This window comes from Egretta garzetta, unplaced genomic scaffold (genome assembly GCF_000687185.1).
Source record: "Egretta garzetta isolate BGI_Z169 unplaced genomic scaffold, ASM68718v1 scaffold575, whole genome shotgun sequence".
Lineage (NCBI taxonomy): Eukaryota > Metazoa > Chordata > Aves > Pelecaniformes > Ardeidae > Egretta > Egretta garzetta.
Genome location: NW_009259790.1, coordinates 1,137,174 through 1,158,341, shown reverse-complemented (window position 1 = coordinate 1,158,341; position 21,168 = coordinate 1,137,174). Strand labels below are relative to the sequence as shown.

The 21,168-nt window shown below is 34.5% G+C and overlaps 1 protein-coding gene across 1 annotated transcript in view; it reads right to left on the bottom strand.

Annotated features, from left to right (window-relative positions):
* The window catches only part of SNX29 (sorting nexin 29), a 138,382-nt gene that overhangs the window by 27,323 nt on the left and 89,891 nt on the right, over nucleotides 1–21,168 (bottom strand). Inside the window, exon 21 of the mRNA XM_009639592.2 lies at nucleotides 3,616–3,755. Within this exon, the coding sequence (XP_009637887.2) occupies nucleotides 3,616–3,755 (140 nt within the window). The remainder of the gene's footprint in view (nucleotides 1–3,615; nucleotides 3,756–21,168) is intronic.

Genomic DNA, 21,168 nt, shown 5'->3' with positions numbered 1-21,168 from the left:
TGTACCAATCATGAGTGCAAATAAATGTTAATTTAAGTATTAACAGACAGGCCCTCACCAGCTAGCAGATGCAGCAATCTAATTCAGCAGTGCCAATTCTTGATTTAGGTTTTGCGCTGCATGGACTGGAAAATTTAACTTGTGATGACAATTTTATTATTACATGCTGAATAAAAAATTCTTTGTAAGCAGACAAATTAGCAGAGCCAGAATCTCTTTTTTACATTAAGCCACGAAAGTGGACTATAAAGGGAACTATTTGATAAGGGATAATTTTTTTTTATTTTATATTTCTTTGCTTCCTAATAGACAGTTCTAATATCTTAGAGACTTTTTATGTATATTAAGACTCTTATTTTTTCTCTTGGACTGAGGTATCACTGCTCTCTACAGCACAGTTCTATGACTAATATCTCAATGCTTTGTAACTGCTAACTCTTTCATTAATAAAGATGTAATCAGCAACTATACACATTTGTGCTATAAAGCACAAATTAAATATATCAGAATTATAAGTTATTTACAGTGTTTTATATTAAAATATTATTAAACCAAAACATTATCAAACCTAACAGAATAGAAGAATTGCAGGTACAGTACAAAGGTTACAACTGAATAATGTAATAAACATTCCACAGAGTCCAGCATGTTCAAGATCTCCTGTTGACGAAGCTCAAAATCCATTAAGGAAGAACACTACTGGAGGAGTTGGCAATATGAAGTGGAACTGAAATGCATTTTATTTTAGATGCTTTTCCTTACTCACCAACAGTGCCAGGTCATGACTCTCAGAAAACAACGGACATTGAGAATTCAAATGATAGCCTAGCAATGATGATACTTTATAAAATGTGCTCCTTCTATCATTGCCAGAAAGATCTTTATATTAATTTAATATCGCTGCTCTAGCTGCTCTAGATGCAGAGGAAGAGTCTGATATCTTAGTAAAAAAGTGCATTAAAAACCCACTTTGTCTGCCGTAGATATAGTTATTTTGCTGAACAGCAAAGCTTTTCCAGAATCCCGCTAATATTCCCATGGAGAACTATCTACTCTAGCTAAGAGAGAATGCTGACGCATCTATTATTTGAGAAAAAGCTCCAAGGAAATAATTCACTGACACATATATGAACAGAACCTTTTTGCCTTAATGTCCAGATATCAAATAATCTTGAATCCACTAGAGTCCATTGCTTCATGTGATCTATTGACAATTATGAAATTGCCAAAATGCAGAAAAAAACCTCTAATAATAAACAAAGTCTTTTTGCAACCTACCGTATAGCTATACTGCAAAAAGATTAGCATCAATGCTAAAAGAGATGAGATGAACTACCAGAAAGCAAATTAATTGTTTAGGGCTGAGGAATTAAGAGGAAATTTGTTTTCCCTTCTTGTTTTTAACATAAGTGGCTAAGAGATGATAAATAAACTGTTCTTGAAATGCCATTTCTCAAAGTATAATAGAAAAGATACTGTAATAAAATATTTCTGTAATAACAGTGTATTATAATGAGAAAAAAATACCTGAAAAGTAGTATCATTGCTTTTACAACGGTACTGTATTATCTCATAATCTCACAGTATGGTCACTGCTGAATTGTACAATAAATGACACACTTTTTAAAATTACGTGAATTTCCAATAATTGAAACTAAATAAAAATCCAAAACCAAAACAATTTTGGTTAAAGCATGTAAATAATGCATTACAGTTCAAGTAATGAACTGCTACTATGACTATGCTTTCCAACAATTAAGGCCAAAGCTTCAATTTAATATTCCTAACTAGAGTATCCACAGTATTTCCTAATGTAATAGCTTCTGGTTGAAACTGTTGTCCACTTTTATCATATTTTAATATTTTTATAATTACTACAGCAACTCAATGTATACCTGAAACCATAATCATCATTTACTGAAGTATGTGATAGCCCAGAAAGCTTGAAACTGAATTTCTTTCATAAGCAAACTGGTTGAGGAGTAAAAACTAGCCAGCCTTGACCTACGGATGTTAATCTGCATTACCACTTGTCTGTGGGGAACTCAGGATGATCAATTATAACAAGCCAATGAAAAGATGGGATCTTAAATAGCAGACTGTTTGGAATTTATTTTCCTGCTCTACATTTAAAGCAGCAAGTTACAAAATGAAGTTAACAAGAAATTATCAGTTCGCTACTTCACACAGCTATACTTAACCAACTTAAAATAAAATATAATTGGACAGGAAGAGCAAAAATTATTTGAGTTGAAAACTCAATTGCAAATGTATTTTGTATTTGCCCTCCTCCTCTTTAAAAAACAAAATGAAATACAACATGAAGGGCAACGTCTTTAAAATGACTCAACAAAAAGCCATGCTACGGGCCCCTCAACTGGAAGTACTTGAAACCATTTCCATCCTTACAGCCCTTAGTCGAATTCTACAAAACAGGTTCTTAGGGAGAAAAGGTTGAGCTATTTGTCCCTACAGACATCATTTTGCCATTTATAAGAACATCATCAAGATGTCTCATCAAATTGATTTTTGCTTTTTCAAATCCAGGAAAAATTGAAAAAACATGAATGCCACAAAATACATCTTGGCATTTTTCCATTTATCTGTTACATTTTCTAATAAATACAGCTTTCTTGAACTAAAGCTTCAACTTGGAAATCTGAAACTCTGCACAAGACCATGCAAATAGTACAGTTAAGTATGTACAATTCTACTGAAACTTTAATTTTAAATTGCTGTTGAGTCTGCAAATTGATCCATCTGTGGATTCACAGGCATGGATGCACAATCCCTGTGCAGAGGCTTGTGGACAGCAAATTTAATATGATGGCTTACTATGAATGTGTGTTCAATCTATACATAACTTGTACAGGTGTAGTGCTGAAAAAACATTGTACTGAAAAAATGTTTGTGAAAGATATGTTAACACCATTTTAAAAAACAAATTTTCATTAATATTATTTCTTAAATAGTTACAAATATCATTTACAAATACTGTAAAGAACGACGCTTACAGCAAAATGGAAAGATTTTAACAGATGATATCCCTTGTATCAAAGGGTTTGTTTTGAGATTCTTAACAGATGAGTGTGTTAAACTATTTCTGGACAAACTCAATGTTAGCATTAATGAAATCAGAACACACATCAGCAGATTGCAAAATTTAGTGAGAAAGAGTTCAACAGCTTGACTTTCTAATTTGGGTAGTAAGTACCCTAATAGTGCTCCACCCTCATCCCCCAGAATAAATCTGAAAACAAAAATACAAACCCCACACAAACAAAAGCAAAACAAAACTGAAAAATAACAAATAAAAGAAATTGAAAACCCCTAATGTTTGATGAGTATGTATGGATGCAGATTTTGAGGTCACTTAGATATTTTTGAAAGCTTTACACAGTAATTGTTGTTCAAAAGTCACCATTTAAAAAACAAAAATCACTATATACGTCATATATTCCTTTAAAAATAACAAAAGCACTTAGAATTTAAAGAGGAGCCTTCTATTTAAAAAAAGCACCATTTTAAAGATTTTGAAGATGCTTGCATTACATTTTAAATTAAATTGTGAGGAAAAAAGCTTAATATTTTCTTTACTACTTGACAGATACTTACACAAAAAAGGGCATCAGCTGAATAAGAGTCTCCTTTTTGGGATTGGCTGTGAATTCTGGCACAGTTTGAATAATTTTGTTCATTACGTTCCTTAGGTAATTTTGTAGCTGCTTGCGTCGCTCTTCTACAAACTTTGCATCCTAAAAATAGAAAAAATATAAATGGCACAAAGAGTATGTCTTTCAATTCTATAATGTAACTGTACAGCCCTAATAAGGACAAAATTTGATCTTTTGATGATCTAGATTTATTAAGTCTATAGAAATATGTTGGCAATATGTAAAAAAACATCGACTCTGTCGTCCTGAGAGATAAAGGAAAATCATGCAACCTAACAAAAACCTGTTTCACAAAAACATCCACTGAGAGGATGCCGAATTCTCTCCTTGGCAGAACGTTTCTTCTAAGGACCAGAATTCTTTTCCTAATAGTAGATCTCCATAAGATACTACAGTCTTAGAAAGGCAGTGCATAACAGCAGCATCGAGGCAGAGGCATAACAGTTTATGTGATTCTTTTTGAGATCCAGAATTACCAGTCTTCACAGGAGGAGATACCAACTTATTCCCACAATTTCTTCACAGTTCATACTTTTCAGATGTTGGGTACACAAACTACAGAACGGATTAATATTTCTCTGGCTTTTTTATTATGTTAATAAATTATTATTTTGAGATGGACTTTTCATAGAGTAGATTGCTTTTTTAAAAACTATATCACACCTATCATAAAAATGTTTTATTGAAGTTCCTATGGTATTTTAGATTTCAGTATTTTATACTATATTGGCCCCAATAAATAAAATAATTCTATGAACTCCACATTCTGCCGAGGGACTTATGAAGTAAAAGTCTAACAACCATCACAACACCATGTATCCTGTAACTTACATCTAGCTTAAACTTCTTCCTGTGAGGGACAGCAATTACAGTGAACTACAATATAAAGTCTACACATTTCACACTGACATAAGTAACAGGTTTACAATGAAATCAGGTGCTGGCTGATTTGTGCTACAGCCAGTGTGCTAGATCTCAGAAATGCAGACATTCTGATCACCTGGCTTAAATGTCAGAGTATGTTCTTTAGGCAGGAAGCCAAAACTATTATTAGACAATTAGAGCTCTCACAGGAAAACTACTATCTACAAATATGTCTATCCAACCTGTATTATTTATCTGTGTAAGAAAAGCCATTGAAATAAATTCTTGTTTCTTGCAAAAAAAAAAAAAAATTACAACCCACCAACAAAACACCATAAATACATCTGACAACACTGAATCAATTCATTGTATTAAAAAGGTTCAAGTCATGCTGCCATGCATGGGATGCAAATCTGAAGATTATTCCTTCCTTAAGTAAAACAGACTAACTCATCATCAAAGCAGGGATGCTCCTTCAAATTCAGGAGGACTGCTGTAGAGTTCCTAGGGCCTTTATTGCCGTTTTGTTCTGTTCTTATCTCTCATTACGAGAAATTACCAGGAACAGCAATATTTGTAGGAGACATAAGAAAATGAGAAAAGATTCTGAATTACATTTCTCAAAGTAATAATTTAAATTCACAGCATTAAAAAAGGGGAAAAAAAAAAATCAATGACTGTTAAGTAAGGTACATTTGCAAATATTTGCAACAAATCCTGTATACTAAAAGTAGCCCCATTTTTTGTAATTTAAGGACGTCTTTCCTGCTCTTGTCTTTTATTTGAATGTGATTTCTTACTAACATGTAATTGTAATCGCTGTAACATTTATAATTGCTGAAGACATTCATACTTACAGGCTTCAAAAACTTAGGCAGTGCTTGTGGTGTTTAATTAAGGTCACAAAATACCAAAATATATATTCTTTTTTTTTTGTTTTCTAGATATGAACTTACATAGATGTCCAGCCATGTTTCACTTTCCAGTTTTATCTTAATACATGTAACAATCAAGATCAGTGCAAAAATAAAAAAACTTATGTATTATATGGTTTCCTTTTTCTTTTTTATCAGTCTCATTGTTTTTCAGCAACATACACAAACTGTGTAGCAAGTGATTCTAGTGTTAACAAATTTACTGATAAATGAAGAAGTCTGAAAACTCTTGGAAACTGATACTTTATTAAAAAACAAAGCTGCATCGTTGACAGTTCATGCAATCCACTCTGCAGAGTCACTCACCCAGTACTCCACAACTGAGTACAGTTACTACTCAAATGGAACAGAGCAACAGCTTGCTCTGTGCCCTACTGCACTGACGAAGTCTGGACAAATGTGTGGAACAGAAGTCTATACAAGCTGTTGGGAGATGTTAAAGCAAAAATTTTAATACGTGGGAACACATAATATTAGAATAAAATGGAATGCTAACAATAAATAAAAGTGTAGTGCAATACTAATTAACTAATTGACTAACATAGATGTTATTATTTTTCCTTTTTTCACTAAGATTTTTTTTTTCCTACTGGATTCATTGTCTACCTTAAGGAACAGCCTTGTCTTCCCATCTTTCCACTCAAGGATTTAACGTATCACATCATCACATTGGTAGGGACACTAATTTGCTACCACCAGCTGTGTGAGGCAGAAGACAAGAAAGTGTGGCACAAAGGAGAGCTCAGGGAAGAAGAAAAAGTTTGTGAAACAGCTTTGGTTCCAAAAGCTTTAACCACATGAGTAGTGGTGATGTTTGGCATGCGAGATCTTTTCAACTGGGGAGTAATCCTCTCCACGGGTCTTACTTGACTGTGTATAATGGAGGAAGGGACATTGCTTTGCTCTACAAGCCCACTCCCAGTGCAGACCAGCCTCATGTTGGAGCCATTCCAAAGAACTGACCTCAACTCCACTACACTTCCCTGATTGTATTTTCATCACTTCTACCAATTATGCTTTCAAGTCCCCAAGAAAATCTCCATTCTTCAAGTACCACATTCATTAGCGCTTTTTCAGTTCTGAAGTTTTTTTGGTCACAAATCTTCAACAACAGTATTTTCAGTGAAATAATTTCAATTATGATAAAATTTTCTCTTCAGCAGAAGCTGCATTCTTTTAGTGTCTTCTGTACTGCATATGTATATAAATAAATACGTCTTTCACAGGCAGGATGACTTTGCTATAAACACAGGAGCAAAATGCTGAATGTAGGTACTTTCTATCCCTTGTGTTATTGTATAGAATCTTATTAACTACAGATAGTAACAGCACAAAGGAGTTTTCTAATTAAGACTGCCAGAACATGCTTGGGATATGCATTTTTGCTGTGTACAGCTGATCAAATTAGTGCTTATAATATAGCTATTTTTCTGCCATTTATTCAAGTGAAGTACAGAAACTCAGCCTGAAAACAGTTAAAAATGCTCTTTTAGCCTGATATAAATTTGATCTCCAAAACAAACACTGAGTGATCTACCATGAAATTCTGTACCATGTACTAAGGCCCATTGTGCTTACCAGAAGTAATGTAAACCAAGGTCAAAATGATTCAACTGTAGGTCTATACTTTATCATTAAACGTGCATTTTGCAACAGCAGGTCAGCTACTCAGATGAATTATTTTACCACACAGTTGTTACTGCCAAGTTGTTTCAATAAAGAGGTTTTGTCAGAAAACAGTAAATACAATAATTAGTAATAGAAAAACACAATTCGCTGAAAGCCTGGCCAATTTTTTCAGTCTCAAATTATAAAAAGGTAACTGTTACCCTCTTTTCATTGGACCCCATTATCTACAACTGAAATCAAGTTAGTATTTTATATTCCAACTCCTAAACGACATTTTTATTTACAAGCAAAAAAAAAAAAAACGGATACTTTCAGTACATATCTTTGGTGATACAAGTCTACACTTGCATATCTATTCACATGGGAAACAGCAAAGATCTTCCCCTAATATTCAATATACAAATTCATGTATCCTTGATATGAATGTGGGGACAAAGTAATTTTGTTAATATTACAACCACATGTACTTTTGCAAAAACCCTTATATTTTCACAATAGTAAAGGTTAGTTTATATCGTTTCATTTTTAAGAAAATAAATGCATGTATGGCAAGAAAAAGTAACGGTACTAACAGTACTAAATAAACACGCTTTCAAGATCTCACTGAAGAGATATCCTGCTAACATGGTTGAAAAAGACCTGCTCTCAAAAATACGGATGGGTATGATGACAAAGATCAAAGGTATTTTCTCAAATTCAGCTAAGAAAAATGTATAGAAGAAACGCAATGGGTAAGATTAATAGCATGTCTTGCCTCTAACAAGGAAAAAGAACTTGTGTCTTGAATCATGAAGCCAGTCATTTGACCAGTTGGGATCTGAATCACAACGAAGATCTTTTCTTTGCCTCATAAATGCCTCTTTTTATTTGCAGGAATTCTTTATGAATTTTACCTGCCTTTATTACATATGTTGCTTTTTTTAAAAAAACAAAAACAAAAAAACCAGCACTAGTAGGAGCTCTGGAAAAAAAACGGTTAAGTTCTTTCAAACCTAGCTATAAAAATAAATTCTGGATAATTGTGACAATGATTTTTTTTTTTCCCCCAGAAGCACTAAAACCAGCATTATATGTATTTGGTTCCTATACTTTCAAGAGCTGTAACTGTTTATAGGACACAAATGATATATAATTTGAAATTATTACACAAAAAAACAGGCTGTTCTAAATTAAGTTTTTCTCCGTTTTTGTATAGAACAGACGAGATCCTTCCATAACCAATTTGGGAGCACAAGTTTTTAAGCATTTTCCTGAGTCAGGCTCTAGTTGCTCTGTCTACAAATCTTTCCATGAAGGTATTTGAACAATTGGCTACAATCTTACGAACTTTAAAACCAAAAGGCAAGGCTAGTTGGCCCTTTCAGTTCTTCTAACTGGGCCCAGTGGTAGACTGATGCCATCAAACTTGAAGAAATTTAACTATTACTTGCAAAACATCTATTGTATTCATGATAAGCCTAATTGCTGATCCCATGGCACTACAGGGGGCAAAAGAGTATTCAAATAAGGCAGGAGCTCTGCTTTCAAGATTTGAGATTTCTTGTCCATTCAGAATATAAACTCTTTGGAGCCCTATATCCTCAGTGTGAGGGCCTATTTACAGTCAGCTACTACTGCTCTTTGCAATGATGCTGAAATTACCTTACTATACTTGAAAAGCAGCTCCAATCTGATGAAAGAGAAAGCCTCACATACTCAGCACCACCTGACTAACAATCCATGAAAGCATTCTGTGCATAGAAAAGGAACTAGTACACGCAGGGATACATTGCCTGTAACCATAACCCTTGACCTTCCTAATTGATTAAGAATCTCTCTTTCCTTTTTTTTTATAGAGAAGGACTCAGTTGCATAAAAATATGGATAGATCCCGACATATATCTCTTGGGCATGTTGGCCACCAATTTCAGCAGAGTAAGCTTATATTGTACATAAATTGTTAATTGAGACTTAACATACCAGCATTCACCTTCAATTTCGAGGCATGTTTTCTGAAAAATGAAGCTATTACTGTTTCTACACAAACTACCACCAAAGTTCTTTCCTAGCCCACTGTTCTAGAACATATACTTTTCAAGTAAGAGTTCACAAAATTTCAGTCACCAAGCAAAACTGCTTCAGATTACAGAAGCATCAAAACACATCTGGGAAAATATCTTTATCTGAAATTAATGTCTCCTAAAATATTTTATGAAATTCTTTTTGACTGAGAATTTGCCAAGTTTCTGCCCACAGCAGAATGCTAGTATCAAATTACAAATCTCTAAAAGTGAGAATATATAATGGAAATCTTATAGACTCTCAACAGGTATTAGAAGATGATGTTAAGCTATAAAACCAAAAAGCAGAGCCTGATGTACCATATTTTACGTTACACTGTTTTGCAGTTTTCCATTAAAAGTCGAGTTCATTCCAACTTGCAATTTAAATTGTTTCACACAACTGCTGGTTTTTCATATACACTTAGTATGTAACAGATGGCAAAACATTGATATTCCTCATTATTAATGGAACAGCTCACTTAAGATGTTTCAAATATTTCCCATGAGCTGTTGGAAATGGTATGATTGCCATGGTTACCTACCATGATTTAGGGAAAAGATAAAACACTTATATTCTGGGTTTGGTGCTGTTGCAATCAACATAAAATGTGCTGCTTCTGATGTTCTAACCATTATTTATCATTTAACTAACCTCGTATTGTTAGCGCTGGGGGGGAAAAAAAAAAACAAAAACCAAACTCCCAAACCAACAAAACAGCTCAGGGCTCAATCCAACTCAATTAAGATAAAGGGAAATATGGCTTTAGGACTTTAATGAGAGCTGTTATCAGCCTCTGATACCACACAATGCATCCCATCCTAAATAAAACTGACAACAGTGCTATTCAAAGATGAACCTGCAAATGCAGAAATAAACTCAGCTTATTCTAGTGTAACCTAATATTTTTCACCATCTTGGTCAACCAGTCTTACCAAAATTATCATACCAGTTTTTGTCTGTTTACAAGACACCAAATCGTTAACTTCAAAATGAAGCTGGAAATCAGAAGATGAAATGGGAGCTAATTACACATTCATTGCTGAGTCACTCTCACTGTTTTGTGATTAAAAAATAGTTAGATAGCAAGTATTAATTTTTACAGGCTAATTGACACCTTTTCAAAGGTCACAATAAAACATGACTTGAATAACCCTGTCCTTCAATAACTACTGCATCATGAAACAGCTTTACAGAGCTACAGTTTCCAATACTAAATATACCAAATACTACCATATTATACAAAAATAATCTCAAAATTATTGAAACTACGAGATCTTGAAATTTCCATTCTACTTGTATTGACAGTTTCTGTATGGCAGAATCAGGCTACCGTTATACAACAAAACAAGGGTATACAATACACGAAATTGCCATTTTTCCCACCCCACTGTGAGATTTTTTTGTACATTTACTGTTCAGCAGAACAAACAGGAATTTAAGAGGATGAGATACAAAGAAGAAATCAAGGAACTGTCAGTTCTGAAGAGAAATCTATCTTTAAACAGAGACTTACTACATAATTGTAGTTATTACTCTGTGTTTCTTTACTAAAATAGTTGATGCATTTCCATCTCCAACTGAGGCTTCATTTTAGTGATACCAGAAAGCAAGTAAAGCTTTTAGAGAAATTCATTTGAAAAAGGCTTTGCTGCAAAACCACCCTGCAGCAGAGACGCTAACAGTGAGCTATGGTCCTGTCAATGCCTTTAGTCTAGCACAAATTTATGTGGACAATTGCAACATTTTCAGTGGCATTTCTAATTTTTTGAGACTTAAGGCATCTCCTGCAGTACTGGGCAGAGCTGCTCAGCACAGCCTACCTGTTCAGTAAGGAAACGGTTGTTCAGCAGCTGTGCCAGCCTTCTCAGGTCACCAGAAGAGCTGCAAGCTCAATCTACGCAAATATGGGTTTTATTCAAATGTTAATTTTTTTAAAAAAAGTCTTACCTTTTATTTTGATTGAGAGCATTATAGCTACCAAGGTTTATCATCATACTAAGGTTTTGTCCATGCTTTCTTAGAATACAATGCTGCTATACAGCATCCTCTAAGCAAGTCGAGAGCACAAGCATGTTAACAGATACATAAAAGCATGTGGTCCCCAGGCCCTGTCAAAACAACAGACAATCCCATTTTGATAAATTCTTCCCCTGTATAGTAAGTCTCAGTCAAACTATGTCTTGTACCTCTCTAAATTTGCTCAGACATTTACAGAATCCTGGAGCCAAGTACATTTCTTAATATACCTGGCATTTTCAAGCTAGCAATCTCATCCATCCAAAAGGCTAAACTTTCTCAAAACCTTCTTTGAGAAAAAGTGTTAAAATTGAATAAATATATCATTAGAAAAAAAAAAAAGCATGAGAATAAAACTAAAACTGATGTCTTTTTAGTGCTATGTTTAATGCCGCTGTTAGAAAAAGAATTCAATTGGTAATGTTATGCTAACAGAATCCAGTGTCATCTAAATATTTTGTTATTTAAAGACATAAATGCCAACCATGTGACATTAAAAAGCATCAATAGAAAACTGCAGCCTATAGCAAGACCCCTAGGGCTTATCTTTTACTCAGCTCTTGAACAGGGAAATTCCACTTCTGTTTTCTCCTCAGACCAAATACTACCAGTCTACTCTTTTATTTTTATTCAGGAGATTCTGGAAACTACCACAACAGTTCAGGAAACTGAGATCTATTTTTTCACTAGCCTATATTACAGTAATAATGATCAACAATATTAGTTAAAATGTGTCTCAGTTCAGTGCTTTCCCCCAACACTGCAGTTTTCTTTCTTAATTTCTTTATCAGGTTTAAAAATGCCCTGAAGACCAGTAAAGGCAGACTCTAAATTTAAAACAATAAAAAACCAACCCCCAAACCCTTTAGAAACATGGTACATACACTGCTTAAAGCATACAAGCTCACAGTGATGCCTTCCCTTAAAAACAAAATAACAAATTAATTAAAAAAAACCCAAACTACAGCAAAGAGCCAAACTCACAAATAGGTTAACGAAAACCTACAACTTCTCCTCTACCCTCTCAGCAAGTGAAAGAAACTGCTTTCAAAATTCCCCACCAAGTTTAGTAACAATTGCTTCTCTAACACATTTCAGTAAATATTTCCCCTTCCCAGTAAAAACCTTCAAGCGGAATTTATGCCACTTGTCTCGTGTTGGATGGTTCCAGCATCTCAGGAGGGCGCATACTAAGAGAACATGGATGGGTGCAGGCTGCCACAGAACTGCTGACAGAGGATGGTGACAGGGTGCCACGCAGCAGCCCAGACACCGATCTCTTCCCTAAACTCGTCTGGCTAAGATTACAGCAGTCTTGCTCGCTCTGCTGATAACCAGCAACACCCAAGACATCTAAAGGAGATCTGCAATAAGGCTGCTAGCTTCTGGCTACTATCTACACCTGTGGGCTAACAGTATCCAAATATGTTCATTTGAAATATATTAACTCTAGCAAGTAAACATACCATTTGGGGGAAAAAAAAAAAAACCAACCCAAACCAAAAAAAACCACCACAAAAACACTAAGACAGCAATTTACCATCCCATCTGCCAAACGGTAACAGGATACAGGATGGTCTTTGAACTTTACTCCCATTCAACAGACTAGATGATCCTTCCATAGAAATTTTGTTTAGATACACTCTGATAGGACAATTCTATTTTCTAAAATAAAAACTGAATGAATGAGGAATATTGATATCAAGTCCCCATTATTTATATGCTTTCATGTAAATATATTTTACATGGTACAATGAGGAAAAACAGATTTTTCATGCAGGAAATGTCTTCAGCATTTCACATGGCCCAAAGTATTCAATATTTAATTTTCTCCACTTTTTAGAAAAATAACATTGAATATGTTTAGTACTAGCAATTGCCCAAAAAGCTGTACAGCAATTAAGATTAGAATTTGCTGATATTTATAAAGCAATATGGGGGGGGGGGGAATAAAGCATTTCATAAATACAGAAAGATAGAAAAATGTGGGTAAAATTTGAGATTCGGAGAAAGGAGGTTTTAGTTTTATTTCTGTAATCAGGTGTCCCTGCTAAGGTCTCACTGAAAGGGAATTTATTAATTCAAGTAACTTGGTAATTGAGCATCACCGTCACAATAAGAAATAAATTTAGAAAATTATTTTTATATTCTTAATTTATACCAGGAGGCTACCAGAACACCTAAATAATGCATGAGTTGTTATAAAACTGCAATACTTTTATCCAGCAGTTGTCCAAGCACTGTGTAAATTACATTACTTTCTTTTATTTCCCCCATAATGCCATGATGTAAAGTAACACCATCTGAACTGTTTCCATGGGGTCTATCTTCAACAATTTGTTAGAATAAATTGCTTCTCTTAACTATAGGATTACAAGACAGGAAAAAATAAAAACACCTCCTGACAGGCAAGATTTTGTTTTGTAGACCCTAATACTCTATGTTGCTTTTTACTAAACTTCAACAGTAATTAATAGCAAATTTTTGTAACCTGAAAAGAAAGAGACTCAATTCACTGTTTTCATGAAATGTTACACTTGAGCATCAAATGAACACATTAATTCAGTGAGACATTCTGAAGGAGCTGGAGAACTACGAGTTGGCACTGTTTACCTTTTAAATTAAACCACCGAAAATAAAATACACTCCCCTGCACTGTGCTAGCTTTAACATTCATGCTGAGTTTCAGGTAACCCAGACAGTTCATACCACAGAACTTGAAGTGTTTGCTATGAAGTATTTGTAATAGAAAAGCCAACCGTTTCACACTGACTTCCTTCTCTTCCCTTAGATAGTGATGTGACAAAAAAATGGAAATGAATGCTCTTTTCTAAGTGCTGTATACATAAAACATCAACTGCAGTCTTTTCCAGTAGAAAACCCAGAGGATCTGGATTCAGTATCTGAAATGCTCTGTAGTCCCCCTTAGTGTGCAGGTGACAATGACAGAAGAGAGGTGTGCTGTTGACTAGAAATCTTAATAATTATGCCAAGTGTGAAATTATTTTTATTTCTACCTGCATGGTGTTTCAATTAAGTTACCTATTTGAAAACTAGGTTGTATTAATTTAATCTTAATGACTATTTACAGCTCATCCTTCTCTGAGAATTAAACTTTCCAGTTATGAAGTAACATCATGGTGAACTTAGAGGGCAAATTTTCTTGTATGGCTTTAGAATGCCATAAAAAACAGTGTTATAGAATCAACGCGTATGTCTATACATATAAGATAATAATTTGAGTTCCTTTCCTGATTTGAACACAGTATGAATGGATCCCTTTCTTTTCTTTTTAACGACACTATAGCACAACCTTATCTGTCAAATTTATAATAGCTACAGTTTTCCCTAAAACCCACAAGGCAAAATAGTATATGAAAATAACTCAGTACACTAGTTAAATCCACTAAGAGGGTTGAAAATTAAAATCTACTCACTTTGAAAATCAAGGCTAATTCAGAATTTAAGCATCTATATTACATCATCCAAAAATCAAATTAACTAAGCATTAATGAAAGCAATCCTTAACTTCAAATTTTTAGTATTTAACTTAAGGATTTACATTTCCAAAGCTTTTCTCCTTTAATAAATGTATTCCATTTCTGAAACATCAGAGTCATAATTTTCTCCTAATTCTACTTGAAGACATCGGGTATCAAAGCTTAGTATCAAGAAATATTATTTAGCCCACTGCCCCAAAGGCATTAGCTAGAAGTTTTGCTTTCTTCTCTGCTAAGTCACAGCTCCCTATGATAGGATGACTATGACAAACTAATCTGATGAAGCATAGTTTCTATGAGCTCTAAACCCCATAAAGCACAAAAGCACATATATCTGAACTTCTGATTTTAATGCAAGTCAAACACATACTTAAATTTTAGGATGTCCTGAAGTGCTTTTCTGAATCAGGATACAAAACCACCCAAGCCTGGAATGAAATTCCTTCCTTCCCTAAGATCCGTTCTGAATCATCCTCTTTCAAGCATTCCACATTTCTTCTGTTACTGTCTATGTACTAGTTAAACAGGGATTTGTAGACTTCCTGTTTTAAAATACATATTTCAAACACTGCCAGTACCTTAACTATTACAATAAAATTTGCTATCATGGCAATAAAATGTACATTGGACATACACAAAAAACTTGTGAATTAATTCCTTTAAACCATGAAGATGATTTTCCATGTCAGTCTAGAATTACTGGCAGTGTTTTTATTAATGTGATGGTCTAGGATATTTATTGGAATAGTAGTGAAGTTAGAAAAAGTATGCACACAGGGCCTTCTCCAGATCTGAAAGATGCAGGAAGTTTCATTTCTTCTTTCTATCAGTCCTGAATGCTCGCCTGTGAGTCAACAGGATCTCAGCTTCCCTGGGTCACAATAAGAAAATACATACTCTGTTAATGTAGATGTGCAAATTATGTAATGTACTGTGTAATTTAGTCAGCACAGGACAATAAACATTGAATTTTGAACTCATATTCTGTGTTGTAAATGTGACTGATTACGGCAAACAGAAATACCTTGTCTTGAGGAGGCAGAAAGACATCTATTGAGTATGTCAGTAACCTTAAAAGAAAATTATGTACCATCTTGCTCTCTGAGAAATACTAGCAAGACAAGTGGGTTTTTTTCCCAAACAGCATCATCAAATCATCTCTCACCTCAGCCCAACCTAATAGCAGCTACCCCCCTCTTCCCCACAGAAAAATACTTCCACAAAAGTTAACAAGAAAAGCTTATGTATCTTAGATACTTGCAGATACATGAACACTTCATGCCACCAAAACAGGAGAAAACAAGTGAAAAAGAGGAAACAGAGTATCCAGTACTGGAATCTTCATGGAAATGCATTGGTCTGGTGACCTCTGTCCCTAACCCAGAAAGGTTCCCCTCAGGGAAACCTCAAGGGCAGCTTACCACTCAGCCACGAACTCTGAAACATAACACAGCACAGCATGGCTTCCCTGCCCTATGCATGATGAAAAGCCTTGCAGCTCTCTCCCTTGCTTCTTTCTGCCAGACGGGGGGGGGGGGGAGGGCTTCCTTAAAAAAACCTTATTCCCCTCATGCTCCTCCTCCTCTGTTCCACTTCCAAGGGGAGCTTACTATCTCCATCACCAGGTCTAAAAAACAGCTTTAAACTCTGAATAGACAGGTCATGCTGGCCCAAAATGGCAGATCAAATTTTTACAGTAAGGAAATACGTAACAGGGGTTACACATCAATGGCATAATGTAAAACCCTTAAGAGAAAAATTAAAATTCAAACTCCAATTTGAATTGCTTCAAATTACTTCACATATACACACACACAGAGCCAGACAACTCTTTACTTGATAAACTTTTAAAAACCAATCAACATTATAAACATAAGACACAAGCTACATTCTGTTTTCCTTTATTTGCAATAAAATCTTTACCTTCTATACCTTTTAATTCTAAAATAGTTACCTTGGAGACTGTCAACCTCTTCACTATCTCCAGCAACAGGCAAACAGACCAGGCACTGATAAAAAAGTAGCTATGCTGGCAGGAAAAAAAAAAAAAATGGAAGCCATCTGCACTGTTAGTGCAAAGACAGGATTTCCACTGATATAAATGGGGGAAAGATAACGTCCCTGGTGAATAGAACTTGCAGAATTACAAGATACATTCCAGAAGCCAACCTTATATATATCCTAAATGCCATCTTTGCTGCTGTCATATGGGTACATGTGTGTGTATATGTATATACAAACAGATATCTTTTAAGACACATACACATAATATTGACAAGCTTTTAAAATAATTACATACACAAAATAATCTACAATTTAGCTTAGTCACTGATAGGTGAGAGGGACACATTTACTTTGTGGAAATAACATTTGGGCATGAAACAAGCTATGGCTAGAGAAACAGCTCACAGACTTCAGTTGCATGGGCTAAAAATCATAGAACGGTTTGGGTTGGAAGGGACCTTAAAGATCATCCAGTTCCAACCCCCCTGCCATGGGCAGGGACACCTTCCACCAGACAGGTTGCTCAAAGCCCCATCCAACCTGGCCTTAAAAATAATGAATGATGTTGCTCTCAGCATTTTCTCCTCGACAGAAAAGTTGGTTTAGATTTCTGTATTGTTCCTCCTGTGCATTTGAGGAGTCATGGCAAAGTCACTCTCTTCTAATCTTAGAAAAGTGCTGTGTATTCTTTCCATATGGGGTATCCAATGTTTTAAAGGAAAGAAAAGGATATCATGTAGTCAAGTCAGCACTCAGTGGAAAGCTACCTTATTCAATTTCTACACACTTAGACAATCACTGAATTCACATCTTCAGGGGAAGCAAAGAACCATTTGTATTTCGATACGTCCTCTCTTGGGACAATACCCTTGGCAAGAGAATACTTAATTAGATGTTTAGACAGTTACTAAAATCCATTCTTTAAGTGCTATAATCTTCCCAATGCAGAAGTAGCAACTGAGACTTTAAGGACATTGCAATATTCAAAAAATTAAAATAATAGGTCCAGTAAACACTCACGTATTATTACTTAACCATTAGCTTGTAAGCAACATTTCAAGAAATGACACACCAACACAGCACCAACAGAGGTTCAGAAGTTAAATGTAAGGGCTCATTTTAAATGAAAAAAAAAGCTAAGCTATATTTTTATGCAAAAGCATACAGGGATCCCTTTGCACCCAAGTATTATGATCGTATGAAGCTCCTCTTCGTAAGCTTCACATGACTCAGCACACTCTAGACCTCACAGAACCAAACCAGTCCTTTTGACATTAGGAACCTTGACAGGAAGGCAGTGGACACAAAGACCCAAACTGTGATAATGGAAGTATGAATTCAAAAGATCCAAAGTACCTGAAAGCTAGTTAAAAGGCAAAAATCTTTTTCACACAAGAAAATCATAGTTTGAAATTACAAGTCGTGGTATATACACCTACATATAAAATACTTAGCAAACCACAAACTAGGCTGATACATGCGGAGTGTGTTTTAAAATTACAAAACCAAACAGTTCAAGTGTTAAAAATACAGTTCAAATTTGTAAGTTTTAAATAAAATTTTCTGCAGTTTAAAAAAGAAGTAAAGAAATATATGATGAGTATACGACGTTTCTCTTATACGTGCAACAAAAGAGAACAAATATATTTCTTGTTTTCACTCAAACAAAACATCGATAAACTGAAGGAAGAACACCTATTCTTCTATGGACTACTTATAAAGATTTTGACAACTATTTGCTACCAGCACTGAAAGATCATTAGTAGAAAATACACAGCACAGGGGCTAGTATATATGAAACTTAATACATGGACTCTTGCAAGCATTATTGTTATATTTTCCTTGAGTAATTAAATTACCTGTTCTGACTTGATTCAAAGCAACATTTATAAAACAAATTACTCTTTTCATTGCTTTACATTAATTCTAACTTACTATATTCAAATGTTTAAACTGATACACTGAAGATAAGGTTACCAACCTGAAAGGCAAATACACACTCTTCTTTGTAATTGAAAAAAAGCTACTTGTCCAAAGCAATATTCTTTCCTCTCCTCTGTTTATTTCCTACTAATTGGTTTTCTATATATTAAATATATGTTTTCTCAAGCATTAAAGCTTGTTTCTAATCCTACATACATAATTTGCTGAAAGATCATGAAAATGAATTAAGCTGAGTTGTCCCAACTTAAGGCAAACCGACGAAAGGCAAAATACATTAAAAAAAACAGTAATTAGAATTAATACAAATATTAGATTCTTAATCTATTGATGTACAATTTTTAAATATTTTCAGATTTAACTGCTATTTGATGACAATATATATGCAATAATAAATATTCTCACTTTTTAAAATCCTCATTCAGTTTAAATTCTGCTTTCTTTTTGCATTTTTCCTGTGTCAAACTCTACAACTTTGCATTTGAACCCCATCTCCCTGATTTCTATTGCAGTAAGCAGGAAAATTATGCATGAAAATTAATAGTTCTCCATAGCTTTTTCTACACTACTCTCTTCTAGTCAAGTTCGCTCCTCAGAGCTCCAAGATTTTACATAGCAGAACAGTGGATAGAATTTTGTGACTCTGCAAGTAGTGGTTCTAGGTCATTCTGTAGAACATCGTGTCCTCTTGTGGTCCTGGAGATTCCCTCAATCTGAGACACATAACTGAACACCAAATTTAGTGCTGGTATCAAAGGAGGAATCAGTTACAGCAAAACCCTCTCTCAATGCCACTAACATTTAGAATAAGCGTATCACCTTCACTAGCCTTGCAGTACCAAACACAGTGTATTGAAGATATGCAATAAATAATATCATTCAGGTACAGACCTGAAGGATATAAAAGCACACATCATCATTTTCTAAGAGCTGTAAGATAGTAATTTTTAGCCATTTCCACATGGAGGACTGTTTTATCAGTATGTTATTTGGGCATCTAATAACACTGAGGATTTGTAAAGGATATGAAAACCATAGATTGATGTAAACTGTATAGAGATACCTTTGTTAGTAGAATTTAGCTACTGAAACTGCTCTTTAGGCACTGATTTAAGACTTTATTGATAAATCTAGAAACGGGAAGACAGCTGCAATTCTATTAAAAACAGTGTAACTAATATCAGAAAGAAAAAAATCTCTATTGAAATCTAACAGTATATCTAAAAGGGAACATTCTTTGGTAGCCACTGAAGTTAAAAAGAATTATTGGAAGAAATAGTATTGGCAGTATCTCTTCTAATGGTTATTACCAAGCATTTGCATGTGTAGCATCCTGCACAAATCCCTTATCCTAAACTGAAAGTTCTACAGAATTCCAAGACAAACATTCCCACATGACTTACTTAATTCTTGCACTGGATTTTTAAAACTTCCAATTACTTTTGCTTGCTCTGTCACAAAAAAAGAGGGACATTTCAAGGCCATTAACCCATCCCAGGCAGTCACACAGTGCAATGTGTTCCAAGAGGCTACTATTTCTGCTGGATCTATAGGGTAATTGGTACTGAAGCATAATCCACCATACTGCACAAACCCACGCAATTCCTAAATGCAATACATACTATGACATGGTACAGAAAATAGCACCACTGAAAGGACAAAAATTTGCCTACACAAGATTCTGTGGGAATAAGCTCTTGTGTGATAAACTGAGGTAACCTCTTGCAAAGCTGATGTGAAAGCGCTACTTTGTGACTTGCAAGCTATTTACAGCAGGTAGTATAATCACTAATCAATTCCATTATACAAGTGGCTTATGTCTCATCACAGGAGTCTTTCAGGAGTACAATGGATGGCACCCATTTCTTACTGTAAAGAAAAGATACTTTTTCTGAGATCTGATTTTGACAGAAAGCAATTGTTTGTTTATGCACGATTAAGGTAGAATTTTGGCCCAAAGCTAAAGCACTGAAAAAATAAGCAATGCAAATTTTTTAATGACTTGCTCAACTAATGATTTTTTATGCATCAATTGTGCAACTGAAGTTGTAATTCAATTAGTATTTAAAGTAATTAAGGATGAAAGACTATCAGAAAAAAGCTTAAAAGAAGGCTTTCATAATTTTCTGAAGTGGCTGATACTCCATCACTTTAAAAAAGGAGAATTAGTTATGGAACAAAGAAAGTACATGTTTCTATTACAAAACTACCCACTAAAAAAGAAATTAAAGATGCATGGTCTTCCAATATATGAAAAAAAGCAAAAAAAAAATCTCGTAAGTACTTTCATTTACTAGGTTAGTAAGCAATGAACATTAACGCTGGACTTTATGCCAAGCACACATACCTACAAGCTTTTATTGATAAATTCCATATATATTTATATCATCACCACTAATTACAGGTTACGTGCATTACTACTCACTTCATATCGCATGTGCGAAGCTTACCTACTCATTTTTACGGAACACTTGAGAAATCATTTGAAGTCGGGTAAGAATTACTATCTTTAAACATTCACAAACCACATTCACTGACACCTGAATGTCATTGAGGATTTTA